Raw genomic sequence first — 25,199 nt, 5'->3', positions numbered from 1 at the left:
TTCTGAGTTTAGTAGGAGCTGCTGTGAAGCTCTAGCCATCAACACATCCACTCTCCTCCCAGCAGGGTTGGGCAGCTTCCTGCTGGAGAGGCTTCAGAGTGTTGTGGAAGCTGTGGAAGAGAGCCGAGACCCTTTCACTGCGGCGGAGCTTCTCTGTGACAGTACAGAGATTGGATTTCAAGAGCAGTTCTGAGGTAATTGTTCTGAGAACAGCAGGTGTATTACCCCGTCTCGAGCATATGCTCTGATAATGACTACGGGTGACACGTTCTCTCCGTTCAAAGACTCAAAACTCTGCTTTGCTGGAAACCTTCAGTCCTTTAACTCGTAACTCGTCCACCAGGAATACCAATGCCAGGTGTATCAGCAATGACTCTGCAACAGGCAGCTGCAGAACTATGGAGAGGAATTAGTGCCAAATTGAAAAAAAAAAAAAACTCCTGTGGAAAAATGTGGAAATGCAGTCCACAAGATGCATTGATTTTCCTCGCTAACATGCAGAATATGTTTAAAACTTAAATGCAGATTTAATGCTTGTAGATTCTCACTGAATAAATCAAAACAATGAATGAACACATGTGGATTTTTATGTACTTAACAAAAAATGAGCTGTCCTCCACAGTCACCGGACCTGAACCCAATCCAGATGGTTTTGGTTGAGCTGGAGCACAGAGTGAAGAAGCAAAGGAGCAACAAGTGCTAATAAACACCTCTGGGAACTCCTTCTCCTTCAAGACTGTTGGAAAACCATTTCAGGTGGCCACCTCTTGAAGCTCATTGAGAAAATGATGCCAAGAGTGTGCAAAGCAGTAATCAGAGAAAAGGGTGGCTATTTTGAAGAAACTAGAATATAATTTCTTTTTTTAGTTTTAAATATATATATACACATATATATACACACATTAGCCTGTGTCTATCCTGTGTTTTCCCTCTTTTGGTTTTCTGTGCTCCTGCCCTCTGTTTTCCTGTCTTGTGTCCCTAGCCTTGTGCTTTTTTTTAAACATTGCATTGTTTTGTTATTGTCCAGTCTCCACCCTAGCCCCGCCCTAGCCCTGCTCTAGTCATTAGTGTTATCACCTTGTGTCTCATTTGTAACTCCGCCCCTCATTACCTCTACAGGTGTTCCTAGTGTGTGCCTGTGTATAAATACCCCATGTGCTCCTTTGTTCTGTGTCGTGCTTTTTGTTTGACCGTGTCCTGTTAATCTGTCTGGATCTTGTTAATCTGTCTTGTTTAGCCTTAGACCTGCTATGTTTTTTGTCTTAAGTGTTCCATGTTTGCTTTATGTAGTTTGTTTCTTTATTTGTTATTTTTCAGTCTTTTAGTTTATCGTCATAGTCCATAGTGTTTTGTTTTTGTTACCTTTTCTTTATATTATTTCAGTGTTTTGTTCTTTGTTTATTTTGTTAAATGGAAAATAAAACTGACTTGTGTTTGCATCCTGCCTCCTCCCCTCCGTGTTACTATATATATATATATATATATATATATATATATATATATATATATATATATACAGTGAGTCCAAGAAGTATTTGATCCCTTGCTGATTTTCTTTGTTTGCCCACTAATAAAGACACTATCCTTCTGCACTTTTAATGGTAGATATATTCTAACATGGAGAGACAGAATATCAAGACAAAAATCCAGAATATAATTTTAAAGAATATATTTTAATTAATTTGTATTTCAATGAGGAAAATAAGTATTTGATCCCTCTTGCCAAACACACTCAATACTTAGTGGCAAAGCCTTTGTTTGCAAGCACAGCGGTGAGACGTTTGTTGTAGTTAACCACAAGTTTAGCACACACACCAGGGGGAATTTTGGCCCACTCTTCTTTGCAGATCCTCTCTAAATCATGAAGGTTGGTGGGCTGTCGCTTGGCAACTCTGACCTTCAGCTCCCTCCATAGATTTTCAATCGGATTGAGGTCTGGCGACTGGCTGGGCCACTCCATGACCTTAATGTGATTTTTCTTGGGCCAATCCTTTGTTGCCTTTGCTGTATGTTTAGGGTCGTTATCATGTTGGAAGACCCAACCACGGCCCATTTTCAGATCCCTGGCAGAGGGGAGGAGGTTGTCCCTCAGGATTGTGCGGTACATGGCTCCATCCATCTTCCCAGTGATGCGGTGAAGTAGCCCTGTACCCTTGGCAGAGAAACACCCGCAAAACATTATGCTTCCACCTCCATGCTTGACGGTGGGCACAGTGTTCTTGGGGTCATAGGCAGCATTTTTCTTCCTCCACACATGGCGGGTGGAGTTAAGGCCAAAAAGTTCAATTTTGGTCTCGTCTGACCACAAAACCTTCTCCCAATAACTTGGTTCATCTTTCAAATGATCATTGGCATACTTGAGGCGCGCCTCCACATGTGCTCTCTTCAGCAGGGGTACCTTTCGGGCACTGCAGGATGTGAATCCATTGTTGCGCAAAGTGTTGCCAATTGTTTCCTTGCAAACTGTGGTCCCAGCTGCCTTCAGGTCATTTGCTAACTCCTGCCGAGTGGTTGCAGGACGATTTCTGACCGTTCTCAGCATCATTGCCACCCCACGAGGCGAAATCTTCTTTGGAGCACCGGGCCGAGGTCTGTTGATTGTCATATTATACTCTTTAAACTTTCTGATAATTGCACCAATAGTTGTTACTTTCACATCCAACACCTTACTAATCTTTTTGTAGCCCATTCCAGCTTTGTGAAGGTCAACAATTCTGACTCTGAGGTCCTGTGACAGCTCTTTGGTTTTACCCATGTTGGAGACTTGAAATCTGTGTGATCTGTCTGATTCTGTGGACAGGTGTTTTTCACACAAGTGATTAGTGAGAACAGGTGGCTTCAGGTCAGGTAACAAGTTGATTGATAGTGTCTAACTGGTCTGTAAAAGCCAGAACTGCTAATGAATACTAAGGGATCAAATACTTATTTCACTCCATGAAATACAAATCAATTAATATATATTCCTTAGATTTATTTTCTGGATTTTCTTTTTAATATTCTGTCTCTCCATGTAAGAATACATCTACCATTAAAAGTATAGAATGATCATGTCTTTATTAGTGGGCCAACGAAGAAAATCAGCAAGGGATCAAATACTTCTTGGACTCACTGTATATATATATATATATGCAACAGGCACCTGCAGAACTGTCACACAGCAGAGGCAGTTGTTTCATATTCCCTAAGGCACTCTGCTTTACAGCTCCACACATCACAGCACTGTACCTGCTTTAAGCAACAGGTCGTCTTCACAAGAACACAAGCTGAGGGACAGTGTGTGAGTGACAGTTCAGTTCAAGGAGAAAAAGATGAAGAAACATTCTAATTTTTGCACTGTTGTGTGAGAAAAAATATTCAACTTTAAGCAACTTTATCTACTGAAGCGTCTTTGTCCATTGGCAGATTTCTTCGCTTGTTTTAAGAATAATTAATTGATCCAAACTAAATTGTCTGTTATTTCCAGATTAAGGCAAACCCATGGATGCTTTTCAGCCATATTCTACACACAATCATTTACACTCAGCATTCAACCAACACACATCAGTGAGAAGCATCAATCAGCCAATCACACACAGCATACTCTCAACCGGAAGTAACCTACACCTACAAGACTGCATCGGGCACTGGGGCATTGACCCAAGACACAGTGCCTATTCGTATCTCAGTACACAGTCATACACACATTTAAATACATACTCTAGCTCTGGAAAAAATATGAGACACTTAAAATGATGAGTTTCTTTGATTTTACCAAATTGAAAACCTCTGGAATATAATCAAGAGGAAGATGGATGATCACAAGCCATCAAACCAAACTGAACTGCTTTAATTTGTGCACCAGGAGCATAAAGTTATCCAAAAGCAGTGTGTAAGACTGGTGGAGGAGAACATGATGCCAAGATGCATGAAAACTGTGATTAAAACCACCAGGATTATTCCACCAAATATTGATTTCTGAACTCTTAAAACTTTATAAATATGAACTTGTTTTCTTTGCATTATTTGAGGTCTGAAAGCTCTGCATCTTTTTTTGCTATTTCAGCCATTTCTCATTTATTGCTAATAACAAATTATTGCTAAATGACAATATTTTTATTTGGAATTTGGAAGAAATTGTGTCTGTTGTTTATCGAATAAAACTACTATGTTCATTTTATTCAAACATATACCTATAAATAGCTGTATCATGCATACAATTTTGAGTATCTATTTAACCCAACCTCCATGTATTTGGCCTGTGGGAGGTAACCCACACAGATACAGGAAGACCATGAAACTCCACTCAGATAGGGACTTGACCCCAAGACCCCAGTGCTGCAGCAGTGCAATCTTAACCCCTTAGATACTGTGCCACCCATATCAATCTTTCCTGAAAGATCATTTTTCCTGGATTTCATCTCTCAGGCGGTTAACATCTGTGCACTGGTGGTTCGGGGGCCAGGTTTCTGTGGCTTTATGTGTACATATATCTACTGTACCTGTGTGTGTGTGGGGGGGGGGGGGGGGGGGGACACGGAGCAGTGGAGCAGAGACATGGGTTCATGGACAGTGGCAGATTGTCCGCAATTCATCAGTGCCTGACCCTGTCATAAAAACAGTGTGAGAGTAGCAGAGCAGCAGCAGCAGCAGCAGCAGGACGGGGAAGCCCTGAGAGACAGCGTGTTCAGGTCTGCGTGGGTCTGTACAGCAGAGGAAATGCAGCACTAGCACTGAAACCCTTTTCACTCCCCCGCGGGAGGAAGAAGAGGCAGGGGGCTCCAACAGGCCTCAATGACTGATTACCAGCTCAGAAGAAAACACACTTGGGGAGTATAGACTGCTGCTGCTGCTGCTGCAGTGGAGAGGAGAGGACAAATCGTCAGTGTATTAAAGAGAGCATGACTCTCACTATATGAAACTGAGTTTTTTGTTAGTGTTCCCATGAACACAAAATGCTATTATTACATACAGAACTGCAGTTACCATAATTCTTAGCACTGTAAGCCTCACCGTATTATAAGGCGCACTGGTAGCACTTTATATAGTGTTTTAACCCTTGTGTGGTGTTCGGGTCTGTGGGACCCATTTTCATTTTTCATCAAATGATACTAAAAAATATTTTTTCTAACTCAAACTCATTGGCATTGGCTATTTTTTTGTGAAAAACATATATCAAAACACATTTTCGATAAACACACACTGTACACCCCCCCCACCCACACACATTTGTATTACATACAGTATGATTGGCCAAGGGCTAATAAACATTGCTTCATTTGTAAATTTGAAACTAAACAAATGTTCTACTCATATCTTGAGTTTAATTCATTTTCTTTTACATTTTATTAAAAAACTAGTAAAAAAAAGAGTAGCACTTTTTGAAAGAAATGTAACATAAGAAAGGTAAAGGGCAAATATTAACCATGTAAGCTGTTTATATTGCTTGCAATTTAGGTGAAGCGAGCATGTGTAAAGCATTTTAATGTAAAATTGCTTAATTTTGCTGAATTAAATACAAGTAACAAAGTAAACGAGTAACAAAAATAGGAACACCACACAAGGGTTAAAAGCCGTTTGACCAGTGGTAGGATGGTCCCCCCCTTAAATGTGAGTCTTGGTTCTCCCAAGGTTTCTTCCTCCTCCTGCAGCTCTGAGGGAGTTTTTCCTTGCCTCCGCACTCACTGGGGGTTCTGTATTCTGTATTTTCTATGTTTAATGTTTTGCCTGATTCTCTGTCCTGTAATCATGTTTCTGTAAAGCTGCTTTGTGCCAACACCAGTTGTAAAAAGCGCTATAGAAATAAATTTGATTTGATTTGATAATAAGTTTTGTTCATATACAATTAACTAATGATTAATAACAGCTATTTTTCACATATTAAGAAACTAAAAAGTTGCATATATATTGGTAAATGCTAATGAACACAGTGGCAACATGAACTGTAATTGATAAACATTTGTCAGGTTTAAAATTCTTATTAACTAGTGATTTATTAATATTAAAATTCTGATGAGCTAATCATTTGTTAACATTTCTAAATACGAATATCCAAACTAAAAAAAAAAAAAAAAGTGTTATGTAAACATTTGTTAATATTCATATTCTGATGAACTAATGCTGTGTTCACCTCTGATCATTAGTTAAAAATACTGTATATTAATGAAAGTTATTATAAAGTGTTACCGGCACACTACCAATGAACGTCTATTTTCTGGTCTATTTTTATACATAAGGCACACTGAATTACAGTTGCAAGAAAAAGTATGTGAACCCTTTGGGATTACTTAGACTTCTGCATAAGAATATTGCTGAACTAAAACAGTTTAGTGAAGAGGAATGCAGGCCTGATCTGCAACTACAGGAAATGTTTGGTTGAGTTATAGCTGCAAAAGGAGGGTCAACCAGTTGTTAAATCCAAAGGTTCACATACTTTTTCCACCCTGCACTGTGAATATTAACATGTCATGATCAATAAAACCATGCATATAATTGTTTATGTGAAATTAGTTTAAGCAGACTGTGTTTGTCTACTGGTGTGACTTAGATGAAGATCAGAACACATTTTATTAACCAGTTTATGCTACACTATAAGGAGCTTCTAAATCAGCAGGTCTCGCCACTGGGTGGTTGTGAGGGGTAGCTAACTGAGTTAAGTAAAGCTAAGCTAAGTAAACAAAACTGTATTAAAAAAAACTTTCTATTGAAGTGAAACGAGTGCTGGATGTTAATCTACACATATTTTCTTCTGGAAACTGTTTATTTGGGTGAGTAAAGTGCTTTCATTTGTTTACAGTAAGCTTAGATTAACACATTTCCAATAATACACACCTCTAAACGGGAAAATAGCAGTTAGCGGGTAATGCTAACGCTACTCCAGCCCCGGTGCTGGATAATTACACTAAAACTTCTGTATAACTCTGTACTTCAGTGGAGAGGCTTGTCTGTTTCTTACAACCTGACTGGTAAAATTCATACACAAGATGCACTGGATTAAAAGGTGCACTGACAATTTTGGGGAAAATTAAAGGATTTATACATTTATTCTCATACAAGTAATTTAAGTTACTCGATAAAAAAAATAGATTGAGTAATTTTCTGTGCCTCGAGTAATCGTTTATTTAATTAAAAAACTCAGCGCGAGATAATTTCCGCTTTTAATGTGACAACGCGCTTAGATCAACATTAATGTACTTTAATAACATAACAACAGCGCTGTGGAGTGCTTGTGTGGTTAGTTTATAAAAACAGACAATTCTGGACTTAATACAGGCTTTATGGAAGTGAACACATCGCTGAGGAGTTTATAAACAAATACATGTCACCGGCTTGGTGAGACGAACTGGCAACATCTCAGAAGCTAAGATGTACAACATAATGCAAATGTGTGTTTTGATACTTCGAAGAAATCCTTGATCAAAATAATTTAACTTAATTTATTAATGTACTAATTATGCATTTATTATTATTATTCCTTTATTTATTTCTATTTTTGTTTGCAAAATGTTGGAAATGGAAATGGAAATATACATTGGAAATGTATGTTGTGAATTAAAAAATATAACTTATCTAAACAAATAAATCAATTGGTCATTTATTATTAAGTGTAATAATTTCTTCGAATTATTACACAACCCTTCTAACTCCTGCTTTTTGTTTCTCTTTCTTTCCTTTCTGTTTTCTCTATCTATCTCTTTTACATGTATGGAGATGCCCTGTTCCTGATGTTCCCAGCCTGGCTCTCCACTGCCCGCTGCACTGATTAACATTAGCACACTCAGTATCTGTTTCTATATTAGCCATAGCTCTATAATTTGTGCCCATCACATTCTTATATTCATAAATTAGTACCTGTTATATTAGCCATAGTTCACATTAATTCTCTGTACTGTTTTTGTTCTGTTATTTGTTTGTTGTTTGTTATTTGTTTGTACTGAGCGGGTCAACCCGAGTAGGATGGGTTCCTCTGAGTCTTGGTTCCTTCCAAGGTTTCTTCCTCTTAAAGGGAATTTTTTCTTGCCACTGTGTCACCATAAAATTGGCATCTCTGTGGTGCTGCTCATAAGAGGCGTGGACCTGTTTTACCTGTAAAGCGGCTTTGTGACAACCTTTGTTGTAAAAAGCGCTATATAAATAAAATAGAATTGAATTGAATTGAATTGAATTGAAATATCTTGTTTTCTCTTGCATATTTTTAAATACTCTTTAAGCAAACAAATATGTTGTATCCGATATCTCGATTAATCAAATTCAATTTTCCAGTACTCGATTACTAAAATAATCGATAGCTCCAGCCCTACTAATCAGTGCTAATCACTGCAATGCTGAGAATAACCACCCAAATAATAATAATAGCTGCTCTATGGTGGCCTATTCTGTGGGGTGAGCGGAGTTTTTGATGCCACACATTTGAACAGAGATTAACTTTAAGCAAATTAAAAGCGAAAGCAAAGTGGCAATTACTAACAGGTAGCGTCTTACCCTCACTGCACAAACAAAGAGTTTCCCTCCAGAATCTGTTTTATTGGGAACACTGATCTGATTTGTGGTGAAATCACGGAATAATAAACCATGGTGTTTTGTAAACCATGGCGTCAGTAAAACCATGGCAACCAGAAGTCAGCTGGAGTTCAGAGATGTCCAGAGGCGATGAGCGCAGGGTAAGGCTGTGCTCCAGTGAGAGGGGCTTAAGTGGTTTCCATGGTTATTATTGATAACAAGATCCAGTTCCAGACACAACACATACAGGACAAGGTTTTTATCACCTGATCTCATCATTCAGGATCGGTCAGAGGTATGTAGTTTGTAGTTCTATGATTAGAGACTGTAGTCCTGTATCTGTTTCTCTGTATAAATTGTATTATTATCCTTCTTTTCACCCTGTTCTTCAATATTTCGGACTACAGAGGAGAGAAATCCTCCACAGAGCAGCTATTATTATTATTATTATTTGGGTGGTGGGTCATTTTTCTCAGCACTGCAGTGATTAGCACTGATTAGCATGGTGGTGGTGTAAGAGGTGTTAGTGTGTGTTGAGCTGGTACAGTAAGTAAATCAGATACAGCAGTGCTGCTGGAGTTTTTAAACACCTCAATGGTCCACAAACACCTCAATGGTCCTGTGACTAGAATATAACAAATATAATAAAACATGTTCATAAAACTTCTTTAAATTTATTATTTGCTCTTTTCTTGCAAGTTTTAGTCCCTTTCATGATTAGCCATTTACAGGTTCTATCTGAGTAGCATATTTGTATATTTTAGAATAAAAAGATTATAGTAATTTTAAGTTTATGAAAAGTCAGATTATTTCAGTTCAAATATCAGGTTTTAAGCTTTATACAAATCCAGTACCTACAAAATTTGTAGACACAAGTAATAGCAACCATAAAGCGTCACAGCATCACAAACACAAACTTACTTTCTGCCAGAGAGACTCACGCGAGGCCAGACTGGAGCACGCCGCCACAAACCAGCAGTTTCCCAGCTGCCCTTGGTGCAGGTCATGGGCACTGATCCCGTCCACAAACAAATGAGGGTCATCACACAGCTCCTGACGGAGAGAAACAGAGAGCAGCAGAAGAGAAACAGTTAGAAAGCTGGAAAGCAGGGTATTCAGATACAGCATACAGGGGTTAGACAATGAAACTGAAACACCTGGTTTTAGAGCACAATAATTTATTGTGGTGACGGACAGTTCTGGTGGAAACAGAAGAGTTGAGGTGCACATTGAATTCTGCTGTGATTTGAGCAGCTGCGGTTTCATGTTTTTTGCATAAAATCCGGGTTAGCACCCGAACATCCCTTTCAGACAGCTTCCTCGTACAGCGTCCACAGTTAATCCTGTTGGATGTGGTTCTTCCTTCGTGGTGGTATGCTGACATTACCCTGGATACCGTGGCTCTTGAAACATCACAAAGACTTGCTGTCTTGGTCACAGATGCGCCAGCTAGACGTGCACCAACAATTTGTTCTCTTTTGAACTCTGGTTTGTCACCCATAATGTTGTGTGCATTGCAATATTTTGAGCAAAACTGTGCTCTTACCCTGCTAATTGAACCTTCACACTCTGCTCTTACTGGTGCAATGTGCAATTAATGAAGACTGGCCATCAGGCTGCTCCAATTTAGCCATGAAACCTCTCACACTAAAATGACAGGTGTTTCAGTTTCATTGTCCAAACCCTGTATGTGTGAACCGGTCCTACTAAGGAAAAATAGACTGAGGAAGGTAACTCCCTCTCTGGGGAGGGGTAAAAAAACAGGCAGACATCAGGAGTCTCATGGATTAAAGGGGCAATAAAAGCAAGCAAGGCAAGATGAAATGGGAATCTGTGATGAAAGCCATAAAATATTTGTCAGAAGGAGGAGGGAGGGAAACAAATGAAATATAGATAGAGGCTGGAGGAATGAAGACCGGACTAAAATGCTTCATAGACCTTTAAGGACTAGAGCTGTAATGCAGAAACATTTTATCGTATCAAGATAATTTTCTTATCAAATCGACAATTTGCTTAAAAAATGCTTATCCTCTATGCTTGAAGAACCCTTTTTTTACACAGAGGGAGTAATTAGTCCTAAATAATGGGATAACATGAAGCAAAAGTCAAGGACACCACGCTATTTTCTGTCTGAAGAGACTAAAGAAAAGAGCAGTAGAATAAGATACAAAAAAGTACCCTTTAATAGAGAGGTTTTACACTAGACTAGGTCTCTGGACTGTGGTACATTTGGTCAAATGTGCAATCTGTTCCTGAGTTTGGGAGCGTTCCAGAGTACCGGTCCTATGATCCTCCTGAAATCGATTATCTGGGGTTTACTTAAAGTGGACTCTGGTGTGGAAGCTATTTGCTCCAGGTGCTAGTGCTGGGCGATATGGGAAAAATCATATATCACGATATGGAATTTTTTATATCCCGATAACGATATATATCATGATATACAACATTTAGGTATGTTTTCAGTTATTCTTCGAAAAATATGACAAAATAATATCATTGCTTACTTTTTTCCAACTTTATTTATTTATGAAACCCAACTTTCACAAATGAGAATTACTACCTTTTAGTGCAGCAATATATATATGTATCAGTAGCTAATTTTTTCAAAAGAACAATGCGTCTCCATTGCTCTCATGAGTTTAATAACGTGAAGCATGTCGCAAACCTGCGTGTCCGTTAAATAACGTAAAGCAGCGCCATGTCGCGAAACCACATTATGAAGATTTTTTGGGAAGAGTACTTTATTATGACTTATATAAACCGAGTTTGTGCAAAGTGACCACGCCAATGCATTTCACTGTAGCCTACTTTATATATTTGCATGAATAATTGATTAAATTACTGTAGAAACGATAGGGACGATAGAAGGTAAGCAGCACGATAGACACTTTTCTATCATCCCCACGATATTTATCGTCATATCGCACAGCACTACCAGGTGCCATGTGTGGGGTCGCATGACTGGTTCATTTTGTAACATGGCGATAACAGACCTGGAATAGGTTTTAGCTTTGTGGAGTAAGTGTGCGTGCTGACGGCATGGTTATTAATGTTTATCTCACACTGGCCTGTGAGGACCTCTGATACCAAAACGTCTTCTGGTTTGGAGGAGCTGCTGCATGGTGAAATGCCATGCATTACATTACATTACATTTGACAGACGCATTTGTCCAAAGCGACTTACAATAATGAAGTACAAAAGTAATAGGAATTAAGATAAACCATTTTAGATAGGGCTCATAGGAGGTCGAAGGGAAATAAAGGGATAGAGAAGTGAAGGAGGGGAAGAAGGAAATGAGGTTAGAAGTAGTTAGTGTGTTAGAGGTGTTAGGAGAGTAAGTGCTCTTTGAAGAGCTCTGTCTTCAGGAGTCTCTTAAAGATAGCGAGAGATTCTCCTGATCTGGTAGTGGAAGGTAGTTTGTTCCACCATTGGGGAACTCTGTATGGGAACAGTCTGGATTGCTTTGTGTAAGTGTTTGGTAAAGCGAGGCGACGTTCATTGGAGGAGCGCAGCGGCCGGGAGGTAGAGTAAGCCTTCAGGAGTGAGTGCCATGCAACACAAAAGCGAGCACTGTTCTTAACTGCAAATGTCTAAAGCTTTTACGAACCTACATGCAGAAAAGTGACGTATGGCACTTCTACTGATTCGAAAAGTGTTCTTGTGTGTGAAAACAAACCAACCACTAATGAGAAAACGCTATACAAAGAGTACAGCAGGCTCTTAAAGCATGCCATTTAATTTACTTTTTAAGCATCACAAATCTGAAAGAGGCAGCATGACCCCATCAACCTCCATATACATCAATGGACTCTCATCACCTCAGACAGTACACAGCATAGCACTGCCCTGACCACAGGAACCACCTCAGGCCAGGAGGCACAGAGGAATAGAGATGGTAAAGGAGCTGAGAGAATAGCAGATAAGAGCCAGGCCCAGTGAGAGCACTACACAGGGAGCTGGTGTGTGTGTGTGTGTGTGCATATACAGTATGTGTGTGAATGTGTGTGAACTCACAGGCTACAGCTCATTTACTCTCACCACTCAGCCTCAGGAGGATCTACAAATGAGTGCAAGAGAAAGATTAAGCATTTACAGTGGAGCCTGAACCGCTGCCTTACAGACCTCTTTCTTTTCGCAATGCACCAGGAAGTCTCCTAAACTGTGTATTTAAAGAGTTTTAAGACACTAGAGCACACTGAATCTCAACAGGCAACATACTCCTGTGGGGATCACATGGAAGGATCATGGGCTAGAGGGGTTCCAGGTGGGTTTTAGTTGGCATGGCCTCTGAGTGGTTTAAACAAATAGTTGTATCATAAGAAATCAACCAACAGGAATAAACTATAATTGGATAATTGCCAGACTTTCAAGGCACGTCCGATGCTCATTGCTATCTTACCCTCCACCAACCCGTCTATTTTCATTCCTTCTGCCTATGTTGTTTAAACATTTCAGACTCTGCGTCTATTACAATTAGGGGCGTCACGATTTCTTAAATCCTCGATTCGATTTTATTTCCGATTTTAGGGTCACGACACGATTTGATTCTCGATTTTGTTTTTTTTACAGCAGAGAGGCCTATGCCAGTTTTAGATTAGTCTATGGTCAGTCATTGGTTTGATTCATCAAATTTACAATATCTTATTTTAAAAGGTGGGCTTGATATAAGTGATGCAAAGTGATACAAGTGATCTGTAATACACCACATTAGGCACTAATGGTCAAATTGAAATAATTTAATTAAGATATATTTGTAATGCCATCTAGTGGCTTTTTTTGGTAGCAGCAGTGTGCACATAAAATAAATAATAAAATAATACAGGAACAGTAATAATAGAACAATTAGACCCTTAACAAACTGAACTCTGTCCTACTATAACAGTTAAACATGAAAAATAAGGCTTTAAGACTTTTTCGGTCCCTGAGAATGACAAGTTTTTTTCTTTAACAAAGATATACGAGTTGTCCCCCTGTCACAGGGGGACGTAGGGCCCTCGCACAACAGCGCAAATCGTACCGGGCCAAACCGAGAAACCGGTAAAAGTAATTTTAAGGTCTTATTGATTGTGCCAATTTTCAAGAGTTTTCTATCCTGTTAAACATGTGAAATATCCATTTAAAATACAGGTGGCGCTATGGCACTGTTAAAATACATGTATTTGAAATTCTAATTCTACATCAAACAACAGCCTTAGATAAGCAGGCCGGTCAAATTTTGTGAGTTTTTCTTCGTTATAACCTCCTCAAAACACCTAGCATTACCTAGGTTTTCACCTCCTTTTTTGATGTGGCATCTCACAAATTCAACCATCTGCCATTTCGTCCTCGTTTGAGATATCGACTATTCCTTCACAATTTATCATCAGATATGTTCAATGTTTATTTTTAACAAATATCAAGAGAATTCAACAAAATTTGCTAGGAGTAGTTTGACAACATACGCAAAAAAATGTATGTAAAATGCAGATATTTCAAAATGGCCGACTTCCTGTTGGGCGGAGTCAGTCCTACCAATGCTGAAAATGTGTGTAATGATGTCTTTTGTGTTTTTGCCAAGTTTCATGAATTTTCAATAATCTGTTTTCTGACCGTGTCATGGTTTCACTTTGGTTTAGTGTTGCGTCTCTAGTGAATCAATTGCTCGCCATTGGGTCACCGTTTTACCGATCAACTAATCCTTTGGCAGTTATCATCAAATATGTCTGTTGTTCATTTACAGCGAAATAAGAGGTAATCTGACAAAGACTTTAGGAGCAGTTTAAACGAGTTTGTGAAAAATGTGTAAAAATATTACAAATTCCAATATGGCCGACTTCCTGTGGGGCGGAGCTAATACAAGCCAATTGCAAATATGTGCAGGGTCATACTATCTACGATCCTACCAAAATTTGAGAAGATTAGACAAATTTTGACACATCCACAGCTAATTTATTAAACGAACCAATTAGGGGGCGCTGTAGAGTCCGCTAGCTATCCATGAAAAAATTGTCAAAATATTTGTAAAGTGTTTTTAGGTCTTATGCAATCTGTCAATTTTCAAGAGGTTTTGAGCATTCCCGTAATGTCAAATATGCATTGAAACCTAGGTGGCGCTATAGAGCCAATGAAATACGTATATATGAAATTTTAATTTCAGATCAAAGTACTGCTTAAATCAAGCAGGCCTGTAAATTTTTGAGAGTTTTCAACCTTTTTAACCTCCTCAAACACCTACTAACACCAGAATGTATTCACTTCCTGTTTTAACGGGGCATCTCAAGCAATTCAACTGTCCGCCATTTCGTCCTCGTTTAAGATATCGACTATTCCTTCGCAATTTATCATCAGGTGTGTTAGTAGTTTATTACTGACAAATATCAAGAGTATTCAACAAATTCCCTAGGAGGAGTTCGACAAAGTATGCAAAAAATGTGTGTAAAATGCACATATTTCAAAATGGCCGACTTCCTGTTGGGCGGAGTCAATCATTCCAATACTAAAAACGTGTCTTATGATGTCTCTTGTGTTTTTACCAAGTTTCATGATTTTTCAATAATCTGTTTTATGACTGTGTCATGGTTTCACTTTGGTCTAGTGTTGCGTCTCCATTAAATTAATTGTCCGCCATTACGTTAACGTTTCAGCTATCGACTATTCCTTCGCAATTTATCACCATGTATGTCTGGAGCCTATCCATACCAAATTTAGAGGTAATATGACAAAGACTCTAGGAGGAGTTTGAATGAGTTCGTGAAAAATGTGTAAAAATTCCACAAATTTCAAAATGGCCGACTTCCTGTTGGGCGGAACTAGTACAAGCCAATGGGTAATATGTGCGGGATGATACTTTCTATGTTGTTGCCAAAAATCGAGAATATTGGAGAAATTTTGAGACAGCTACAGCTAATTTAATGGCCTAAACAAAATAGGGGGCGCTTTAGAGTCCTCTAGCTACACATGAGAAAAACGACAAAATATTCCTAAATCATTTCAAAGACTTATTGAATCTTCCAATCATCAAGAGGCTGAGAGCTTTTCATAAATATGATATAAAATAGGTGGCGCTAGAGAGCTGATGAAAGACGAATTTACGAAATTCCAACTTACGGTCAAAGTATGGCCTAAGCCAAATAGCTCTGCAAAATTTTAGGAGTTTTCAAACATCCTAACCACTCCGAAACCCAGCGGGAAACTTTTTATTTTGCAACTTCCTGTCAAAATGGCCGACTTCCTGTTGGGCGGAGTCAAATAAAACCTAGTGATTCTTGTTGTTTATGAGGAGGTCAATGAGCGTACCAAAGTTGGTGCACGTTGGACAAACTTCATCCCGGCCACTGCCGACGTTTGGGGGCGCTATAGAGCTCCTGAACAACGCCAAAGTCCAGCCTCTATGGAACTTTAAAATTTTCGCCGAGCTTGAGGCCTGTGCCAAAATGCGTGAGTTTTCGAGTATCGGAAATGCCTCAAAAATGGACGCAAAGAGGCAGAATAATAATAATAATAATAACGAGTTGTCCCCCTGTCACAGGGGGACGTAGGGCCCTCGCACAACAGCGCAAATCGTACCGGGCCAAACCGAGAAACCGGTAAAAGTAATTTTAAGGTCTTATTGAGTGTGCCAATTTTCAAGAGTTTTCTATCCTGTTAAACATGTGAAATATCCATTTAAAATACAGGTGGCGCTATAGCGCTGTTAAAATACATGTATTTGAAATTCTAATTCTACATCAAACAACAGCCTTAGATAAGCAGGCCGGTCAAATTTTGTGAGTTTTTCTTCGTTATAACCTCCTCAAAACACCTGGCATTACCTAGGTTTTCACCTCCTGTTTTGATGTGGCATCTCACAAATTCAACCATCTGCCATTTCGTCCTCGTTTGAGATATTGACTATTCCTTCACAATTTATCATCAGATATGTTCAATGTTTATTTTTACCAAATATCAGGAGAATTCAACAAAATTTGCTAGGAGTAGTTTGACAACATACGCAAAAAAAATTATGTAAAATGCAGATATTTCAAAATGGCCGACTTCCTGTTGGGCGGAGTCAGTCCTACCAATGCTGAAAATGTGTGTAATGATGTCTTTTGTGTTTTTGCCAAGTTTCATGAATTTTCAATAATCTGTTTTCTGACCGTGTCATGGTTTCACTTTGGTTTAGTGTTGCGTCTCTAGTGAATCAATTGCTCGCCATTGGGTCACCGTTTTACCGATCAACTAATCCTTTGGCAGTAATCATCAAATATGTCTGTTGTTCATTTACAGCGAAATAAGAGGTAATCTGACAAAGACTTTAGGAGCAGTTTAAATGAGTTTGTGAAAAATGTGTAAAAATCTTACAAATTCCAATATGGCCGACTTCCTGTGGGGCGGAGCTAATACAAGCCAATTGCAAATATGTGCAGGGTCATACTATCTACGATCCTACCAAAATTTGAGAAGATTAGACAAATTTTGACACATCCACAGCTAATTTATTAAACGAACCAATTAGGGGGCGCTGTAGAGTCCGCTAGCTATACATGAAAAAATTGTCAAAATATTTGTAAAGTGTTTTTAGGTCTTATGCAATCTGTCAATTTTCAAGAGGTTTTGAGCATTCCCGTAATGTCAAATATGCATTGAAACCTAGGTGGCGCTATAGAGCCAATGAAATACGTATATATGAAATTTTAATTTCAGATCAAAGTACTGCTTAAATCAAGCAGGCCTGTAAATTTTTGAGAGTTTTTAACCTTTTTAACCTCCTCAAACACCTACTAACACCAGAATGTATTCACTTCCTGTTTTAATGGGGCATCTCAAGCAATTCAACTGTCCGCCATTTCGTCCTCGTTTAAGATATCGACTATTCCTTCGCAATTTATCATCAGGTGTGTTAGTAGTTTATTACTGACAAATATCAAGAGTATTCAATAAATTCCCTAGGAGGAGTTCGACAAAGTATGCAAAAAATGTGTGTAAAATGCACATATTTCAAAATGGCCGACTTCCTGTTGGGCGGAGTCAATCATTCCAATACTAAAAACGTGTCTTATGATGTCTCTTGTGTTTTTACCAAGTTTCATGAATTTTCAATCATCTGTTTTATGACCGTGTCATGGTTTCACTTTTGTTTAGTGTTGCGTCTCCATTAAACTAAATGCCTGCCATTACATCATCGTTTCAGCTATCGACTATTCCTTCGCAATTTATCACCATGTATGTCTGGAGCCTACCCACACCCAATTTAGAGATAATCTGACAAAGACTCTAGGAGGAGTTTGAATGAGTTCGTGAAAAATGTGTAAAAATTCCACAAATTTCAAAATGGCCGACTTCCTGTTGGGCGGAGCTAATACCAGCCAATGGGTAATATGTGCGGGATGATACTTTCTATGTTGTTGCCAAAAATCGAGAATATTGGAGAAATTTTGAGACAGCTACAGCTAATTTAATGGCCTAAATAAAATAGGGGGCGCTGTAGAGTCATCTAGCTACACATGAGAAAAACGACAAAATATTTCTAAATCATTTCAAAGACTTATTGAATCTGCCAATTATCAAGAGGCTGAGAGCTTTTTATAAATGTGATATAAAATAGGTGGCGCTAGAGAGCTGATGAAACACGAATTTACGAAATTCCAACTTAAGGTCAAAGTTTGGCCTAAGCCAAATAGCGCTGTAAAATTTTAGGAGATTTCAAACATCTTAACCCCTCCGAAACCCAGCGGGAAACTTTTTATTTCGCAACTTCCTGTCAAAATGGCCGACTTCCTGTTGGGCGGAGTCAAATAAAACCAAGTGATTCTTGTTGTTTATGAGGAGGTCAATGAGCGTACCAAAGTTGGTGCACGTTGGACAAACTTCATCTCGGCCAATGCCGATGTTTGGTGGCGCTATAGAGCTCCTGAACCACGCCAAAGTCCAGCCTCTATGGAACTTTACAATTTTCGCCGAGTTTGAGGCCTGTGCCAAAATGCGTGAGTTTTCGAGTATCGGAAATGCCTCAAAAATGGACGCAAAGAGGCAGAATAATAATAATAACGAGTTGTCCCCCTGTCACAGGGGGACGTAGGGCCCTCGCACAACAGCGCAAATCCTACCGGGCCAAACCGAGAAACCGGTAAAAGTAATTTTAAGGTCTTATTGAGTGTGCCAATTTTCAAGAGTTTTCTATCCTGTTAAACACGTGAAATATCCATTTAAAATACAGGTGGCGCTTTAGCGCTATTAAAATACATGTATTTGAAATTCTAATTCTACATCAAACAACAGCCTTAGATAAGCAGGCCGGTCAAATTTTGTGAGATTTTCTCCGTTATAACCTCCTCAAAACACCTGGCATTACCTAGGTTTTCACCTCCTGTTTTGATGTGGCATCTCACAAATTCAACCATCTGCCATTTCGTCCTCGTTTGAGATATCGACTATTCCTTCACAATTTATCATCAGATATGTTCAATGTTTATTTTTACCAAATACCAAGAGAATTCATCAAATTTGCTAGGAGTAGTTTGACAATGTACACAAAAAATGTGTGTAAAATGCAGATATTTCAAAATGGCCGACTTCCTGTTGGGCGGAGTCAGTCCTACCAATGCTGAAAATGTGTGTAATGATGTCTTTTGTGTTTTTGCCAAGTTTCATGAATTTTCAAAAATCTGTTTTCTGACCGTGTCATGGTTTCACTTTGGTTTAGTGTTGCGTCTCTAGTGAATCAATTGCTCGCCATTGGGTCACCGTTTTACCGATCAACTAATCCTTTGGCAGTTATCATCAAATATGTCTGTTGTTCATTTACAGCAAAAAAAGAGGTAATCTGACAAAGACTTTAGGAGCAGTTTAAATGAGTTTGTGAAAAATGTGTAAAAATATTACAAATTCCAATATGGCCGACTTCCTGTAGGGCGGAGCTAATACAAGCCATTTGCAAATATGTGCAGGGTCATACTATCTACACTCCTACCAAAATTTGAGAAGATTAGACAAATTTTGACACATCCACGGCTAATTTATTAAATGAACAAATTAGGGGGCGCTGTAGAGTCCGCTAGCTATACATGAAAAAATTGTCAAAATATTTGTAAAGTGTTTTTAGGTCTTATGCAATCTGTCAATTTTCAAGAGGTTTTGAGCATTCACGTAATGTCAAATATGCATTGAAACCTAGGTGGCGCTATAGAGCCAATGAAATACGTATATATGAAATTTTAATTTCAGATCAAAGTACTGCTTAAATCAAGCAGGCCTGTAAATTTTCGAGAGTTTTCAACCTTTTTAACCTCCTCAAACACCTACTAACACCAGAATGTATTCACTTCCTGTTTTAACGGGGCATCTCAAGCAATTCAACTGTCCGCCATTTCGTCCTCGTTTAAGATATCGACTATTCCTTCGCAATTTACAATCAAGTATGTTAGTAGTTTATTACAGACAAATATCAAGAGTATTCAACAAATTCCCTAGGAGGAGTTCGACAAAGTATGCAAAAAATGTGTGTAAAACACACTTTTTTCAAAATGGCCGACTTCCTGTTGGGCGGAGTCAGTCTTACCAATGCTAAAAACGTGTCTTATGATGTCTCTTGTGTTTTTGCCAAGTTTCATGAATTTTCAATCATCTGTGTTATGACCATGTCATGGTTTCACTTTTGTTTAGTGTTGCTTCTCCATTAAATTAATTGCATGCCATTACGTCATCGTTTCAGCTATCGACTATTCCTTCGCAATTTATCACCATGTATGTCTGGAGCCTACCCACGCCCAATTTAGAGATAATCTGACAAAGACTCTAGGAGGAGTTTGAATGAGTTCGTGAAAAATGTGTAAAAATTCCACAAATTTCAAAATGGCCGACTTCCTGTTGGGCGGAGCTAATACCAGCCGATGGGTAATATGTGCGGGATGATACTCTCTATGTTGTTGCCAAAAATCTAGAATATTGGAGAAATTTTGAGACAGCTACAGCTAATTTAATGGCCTAAATAAAATAGGGGGCGCTGTAGAGTCATCTAGCTACACATGAGAAAAACGACAAAATATTTCTAAATCATTTCAAAGACTTATTGAATCTGCCAATTATCAAGAGGCTGAGAGCTTTTTATAAATGTGATATAAAATAGGTGGCGCTAGAGAGCTGATGAAACACGAATTTACGAAATTCCAACTGAAGGTCAAAGTTTGGCCTAAGCTAAATAGCTCTGTAAAATTTTAGGAGTTTTCAAACATCTTAACCCCTCCGAAACCCAGCGGGAAACTTTTTATTTTGCAACTTCCTGTCAAAATGGCCGACTTCCTGTTGGGCGGAGTCAAATAAATCAAATTGATCCTTGTTCTTTATGAGGAGGTCAATGAGCGTACCAAAGTTGGTGTACATTGGACAAACTTCATCCCGGCCACTGCCTACGTTTGGGGGCGCTATAGAGCTCCTGAACCACGCCTAAGTCCAGCCTCTATGGAACTTTAAAATTTTCGCCGAGCTTGAGGCCTGTGCCAAAATGCGTGAGTTTTCGAGTATCGGAAATGCCTCAAAAATGGACGCAAAGAGGCAGAATAATAATAATAATAATAATAATAATAATAACGAGTTGTCCCCCTGTCACAGGGGGACGTAGGGCCCTCGCACAACAGCGCAAATCGTACCGGGCCAAACCGAGAAACCGGTGAAAGTAATTTTGAGGTCTTATTAAGTGTGGTAATTTTCAAGAGTTTTCTATCCTGCCAAAAATGTGAAATACCCTTTTAAAATACAGGTGGCGCTATAGAGCTGTTAAAACACATATATTTGAAATTCTAATTCTAGATCAAACAACAACCTCAGATAAGCAGGCCGGTCAAAGTTTGTGAGCTTTTCTCTCTTATAACGTCCTCAAAACTCCTAGCATTACCTATGTGTCAACCTCCAGTTTTGATGTGGCATCTCAAACATTCAACCGTCCGCCATTCCCTCCTCGTTTAAGATATCGACTATTTCTTCACAATTTATCATCAGATATGTTCAATGTTTATATTTACCAAATACCAAGAGAATTCAACAAAATTTCTAGGAGTAGTTTGACAACATACGCAAAAAATTAATGCAAAATTCAGATATTTCAAAATGGCCGACTTCCTGTTGGGCGGAGTCAGTCCTACCAATACTGAAAACGTGTCTAATGATGTCTCTTGTGTTTTTGCCAAGTTTCATGAATTTTTAATCATCTGTGTTCTGACTGAGTCATGGTTTCACTTTGGTTTAGTGTTGCGTCTCTATTCAATCAATTGCTCGCCATTGCGTCACCGTTTTAGCGATCAACTATTCCTTTGGCAATTTTCATCAACTGTGTCTGATGTTCATTCTCAGCTAATTTAGAGGTAATCTGACAAAGACTTTAGGAGCAGTTTAAATGAGTTTGTGAAAAAAAGTGTAAAAAAATTACAAAATCCAATATGGCCGACTTCCTGTTGGGCGGAGCTAATACAAACCAATTGCAAATATGTGCAGAGTCATAGTATCTACGCTCCTACCAAAATTTGAGAAGATTAGACAAATTGTGACACATCCACAGCTAATTTATTAAACGAATGAATTAGGGGGCGCTATAGAGTCCGCTAGATACACATGAAAAAATTATCACAATATTTGTAAAGTGTTTTTAGATCTTATGGAATCTGACAATTTTCAAGAGTTTTTGAGCATTTCCGTAATGTCAAATATGCATTGAAACCTAGGTGGCGCTATAGAGCCAATGAAATATGTATATATGAAATTTCAATTTTTAATCAAAGGACCGCTTAAATCAAGCAGGCCTGTAAAGTTTCGTGAGTGTTCAACCTGTTTAACCTCCTCAAACACCTACCAACACCAGAATGTATTTACTTCCTATTTTAATGGGGTATCTCCAGCAATTCAACTGTCCGCCATTTCGTCCTCGTTTAAGATATTGACTATTCCTTCGCAATTTATCATCACGGATGGTAGTAGTTTATTGCTGACAAATATCAAGAGTATTCAACAAATTCCCTAGGAGGAGTTCGACAAAGTATGCAAAAAATGTGTGTAAAATGCACGTTTTTCAAAATGGCCGACTTCCTGTTGGGCGGAGTCAATCATATCAACACTGAAAATGTGTGTAATGATGTCTTTTATGTTTTTGCCAAGTTTCATGAATTTCCAAGCAGCTGTATTCTGACCATGCTAATGTTTCTATTTGGTTTAGTGTTGTGTCTCCATTAAATCAATTGCCCGCCATTACGTCATCGTTTCAGCTATCGACTATTCCTTCGCAATTTAGCACCACTTATGTCTGGAGACTATCCACAGACCATTTAGTTTTAATCTGACAAAGACTCTAGGAGGAGTTCGAATGAGTATGTGAAAAATGTTTAAAAATTTAACATTTTTCAAAATGGCCGACTTCCTGTTCGGCGGAGCTAATACAGGCCAATGGGTATTATGTGTGGCATCGTAATATCTATGTTTCTACCAAAAATTTTGAACATTGGGGAAAATTTGAGACAGCTACCGCTAATTTATTAGCCTAAATCAAATAGGGGGCGCTGTAGAGTCATTTAGCACCACATTAGAAAAATGATTACATTTCTCGAAATCATTTAAAGGCATTATTGGGTCTGCTAATTTAGAAGAGGCTAAGAGCTTTCTATAAATGTCATATAAAATAGGTGGCGCTAGAGAGCTGATAAATTATGAATATGAAAAATTCCAATGATACATCAAAGTACAGCCTATGCCCAATAGGCCTGTGAAATTTTATGAGTTTTCGAACATCGTAACCCACCCAAAACACCACGGGAAACTTTTTATTTTGCGACTTCCTGCCAAAATGGCCGACTTCCTGTTAGGCGGAGTCAAATAAATCCAAGTGATTCTTGATCGGTATAATGAGGTCAATGAGCGTACCAAAGTTGGTGCACATTGGACAAACTTTATCCCGGCCACTGGCATTGTTTGGGGGCGCTATAGAGCTCCTGATCCACGCCCAAACCTGTGAACAATGTAATTTAAAATTTTTTACCGGCTTTGACGTCTGTGCCAAAATGCAAGAGTTTTCGAGTATCGGAAAGGCCTCAAAAATGGGCGCGAAGTTTGTAAATAAAAATAATAATAATAATAAACGGACCAAAAACAATAGGGCTTTGCACCTCCGGTGCAGGCTTCGCCTGCGCCTTCGGTGCTCGGGCCCTAATAAACGGACCAAAAACAATAGGGCTTTGCACCTCCGGTGCAGGCTTCGCCTGCGCCTTCGGTGCTCGGGCCCTAATAATAATAATAATAACGAGTTGTCCCCCTGTCACAGGGGGACGTAGGGCCCTCGCACAACAGCGCAAATCGTACCGGGCCAAACAGAGAAACCGGTAAAAGTAATTTTAAGGTCTTATTGAGTGTGCCAATTTTCAAGAGTTTTCTATCCTGTTAAACACGTGAAATATCCATTTAAAATACAGGTGGCGCTTTAGCGCTGTTAAAATACATGTATTTGAAATTCTAATTCTACATCAAACAACAGCCTTAGATAAGCAGGCCGGTCAAATTTTGTGAGTTTTTCTCCGTTATAACCTCCTCAAAACACCTGGCATTACCTAGGCTTTGACCTCCTGTTTTGATGTGGCATCTCACAAATTCAACCATCTGCCATTTCGTCCTCGTTTGAGATATCGACTATTCCTTCACAATTTATCATCAGATATGTTCAATGTTTATTTTTACCAAATACCAAGAGAATTCAACAAATTTGCTAGGAGTAGTTTGACAATGTACACAAAAAATGTGTGTAAAATGCAGATATTTCAAAATGGCCGACTTCCTGTTGGGCGGAGTCAGTCCTACCAATGCTGAAAATGTGTGTAATGATGTCTTTTGTGTTTTTGCCAAGTTTCATGAATTTTCAAAAATCTGTTTTCTGACCGTGTCATGGTTTCACTTTGGTTTAGTGTTGCGTCTCTAGTCAATCAATTGCTCGCCATTGGGTCACCGTTTTACCGATCAACTAATCCTTTGGCAGTTATCATCAAATATGTCTGTTGTTCATTTACAGCGAAATAAGAGGTAATCTGACAAAGACTTTAGGAGCAGTTTAAATGAGTTTGTGAAAAATGTGTAAAAATATTACAAATTCCAATATGGCCGACTTCCTGTTGGGCGTAGCTAATACAAGCCAATTGCAAATATGTGCAGGGTCATACTATCTACACTCCTACCAAAATTGGAGAAGATTAGACAAATTTTGACACATCCACAGCTAATTTATTAAATGAACAAATTAGGGGGTGCTGTAGAGTCCGCTAGCTATACATGAAAAAATTGTCAAAATATTTGTAAAGTGTTTTTAGGTCTTATGCAATCTGTCAATATTCAAGAGGTTTTGAGCATTCCCGTAATGTCAAATATGCATTGAAACCTAGGTGGCGCTATAGAGCCAATGAAATACGTATATATGAAATTTTAATTTCAGATCAAACTACTGCTTAAATCAAGCAGGCCTGTAAATTTTCGAGAGTTTTCAACCTTTTTAACCTCCTCAAACACCTACTAACACCAGAATGTATTCACTTCCTGTTTTAACGGGGCATCTCAAGCAATTCAACTGTCCGCCATTTCGTCCTCGTTTAAGATATCGACTATTCCTTCGCAATTTACAATCAAGTATGTTAGCAGTTTATTACAGACAAATATCAAGAGTATTCAACAAATTCCCTAGGAGGAGTTCGACAAAGTATGCAAAAAATGTGTGTAAAACACACTTTTTTCAAAATGGCCGACT

At 38.7% G+C, this 25,199-nt stretch overlaps 1 protein-coding gene and 1 long non-coding RNA gene across 3 annotated transcripts in view; one reads left to right on the top strand and one right to left on the bottom strand.

Annotated features, from left to right (window-relative positions):
* Positions 1-25,199, top strand: part of LOC125782453 (uncharacterized) — a 110,920-nt gene that overhangs the window by 12,693 nt on the left and 73,028 nt on the right. The gene's annotated exons all lie outside the window — the stretch shown is intronic.
* Positions 1-25,199, bottom strand: part of capn5b (calpain 5b) — a 90,379-nt gene that overhangs the window by 33,144 nt on the left and 32,036 nt on the right. For both annotated transcript variants that reach the window (XM_049466560.1, XM_022675979.2), the window contains exon 3: positions 9,397-9,528. In XM_049466560.1, coding sequence (XP_049322517.1) covers positions 9,397-9,528 — 132 coding nt within the window. The remainder of the gene's footprint in view (positions 1-9,396; positions 9,529-25,199) is intronic.

Source organism: Astyanax mexicanus, chromosome 17, assembly GCF_023375975.1.
Source record: "Astyanax mexicanus isolate ESR-SI-001 chromosome 17, AstMex3_surface, whole genome shotgun sequence".
In the NCBI taxonomy this organism is placed as follows: domain Eukaryota; kingdom Metazoa; phylum Chordata; class Actinopteri; order Characiformes; family Acestrorhamphidae; genus Astyanax; species Astyanax mexicanus.
The sequence above is the reverse complement of the archived record's forward strand: the minus strand, read 5'-3'. Positions and strand labels throughout refer to the sequence as shown.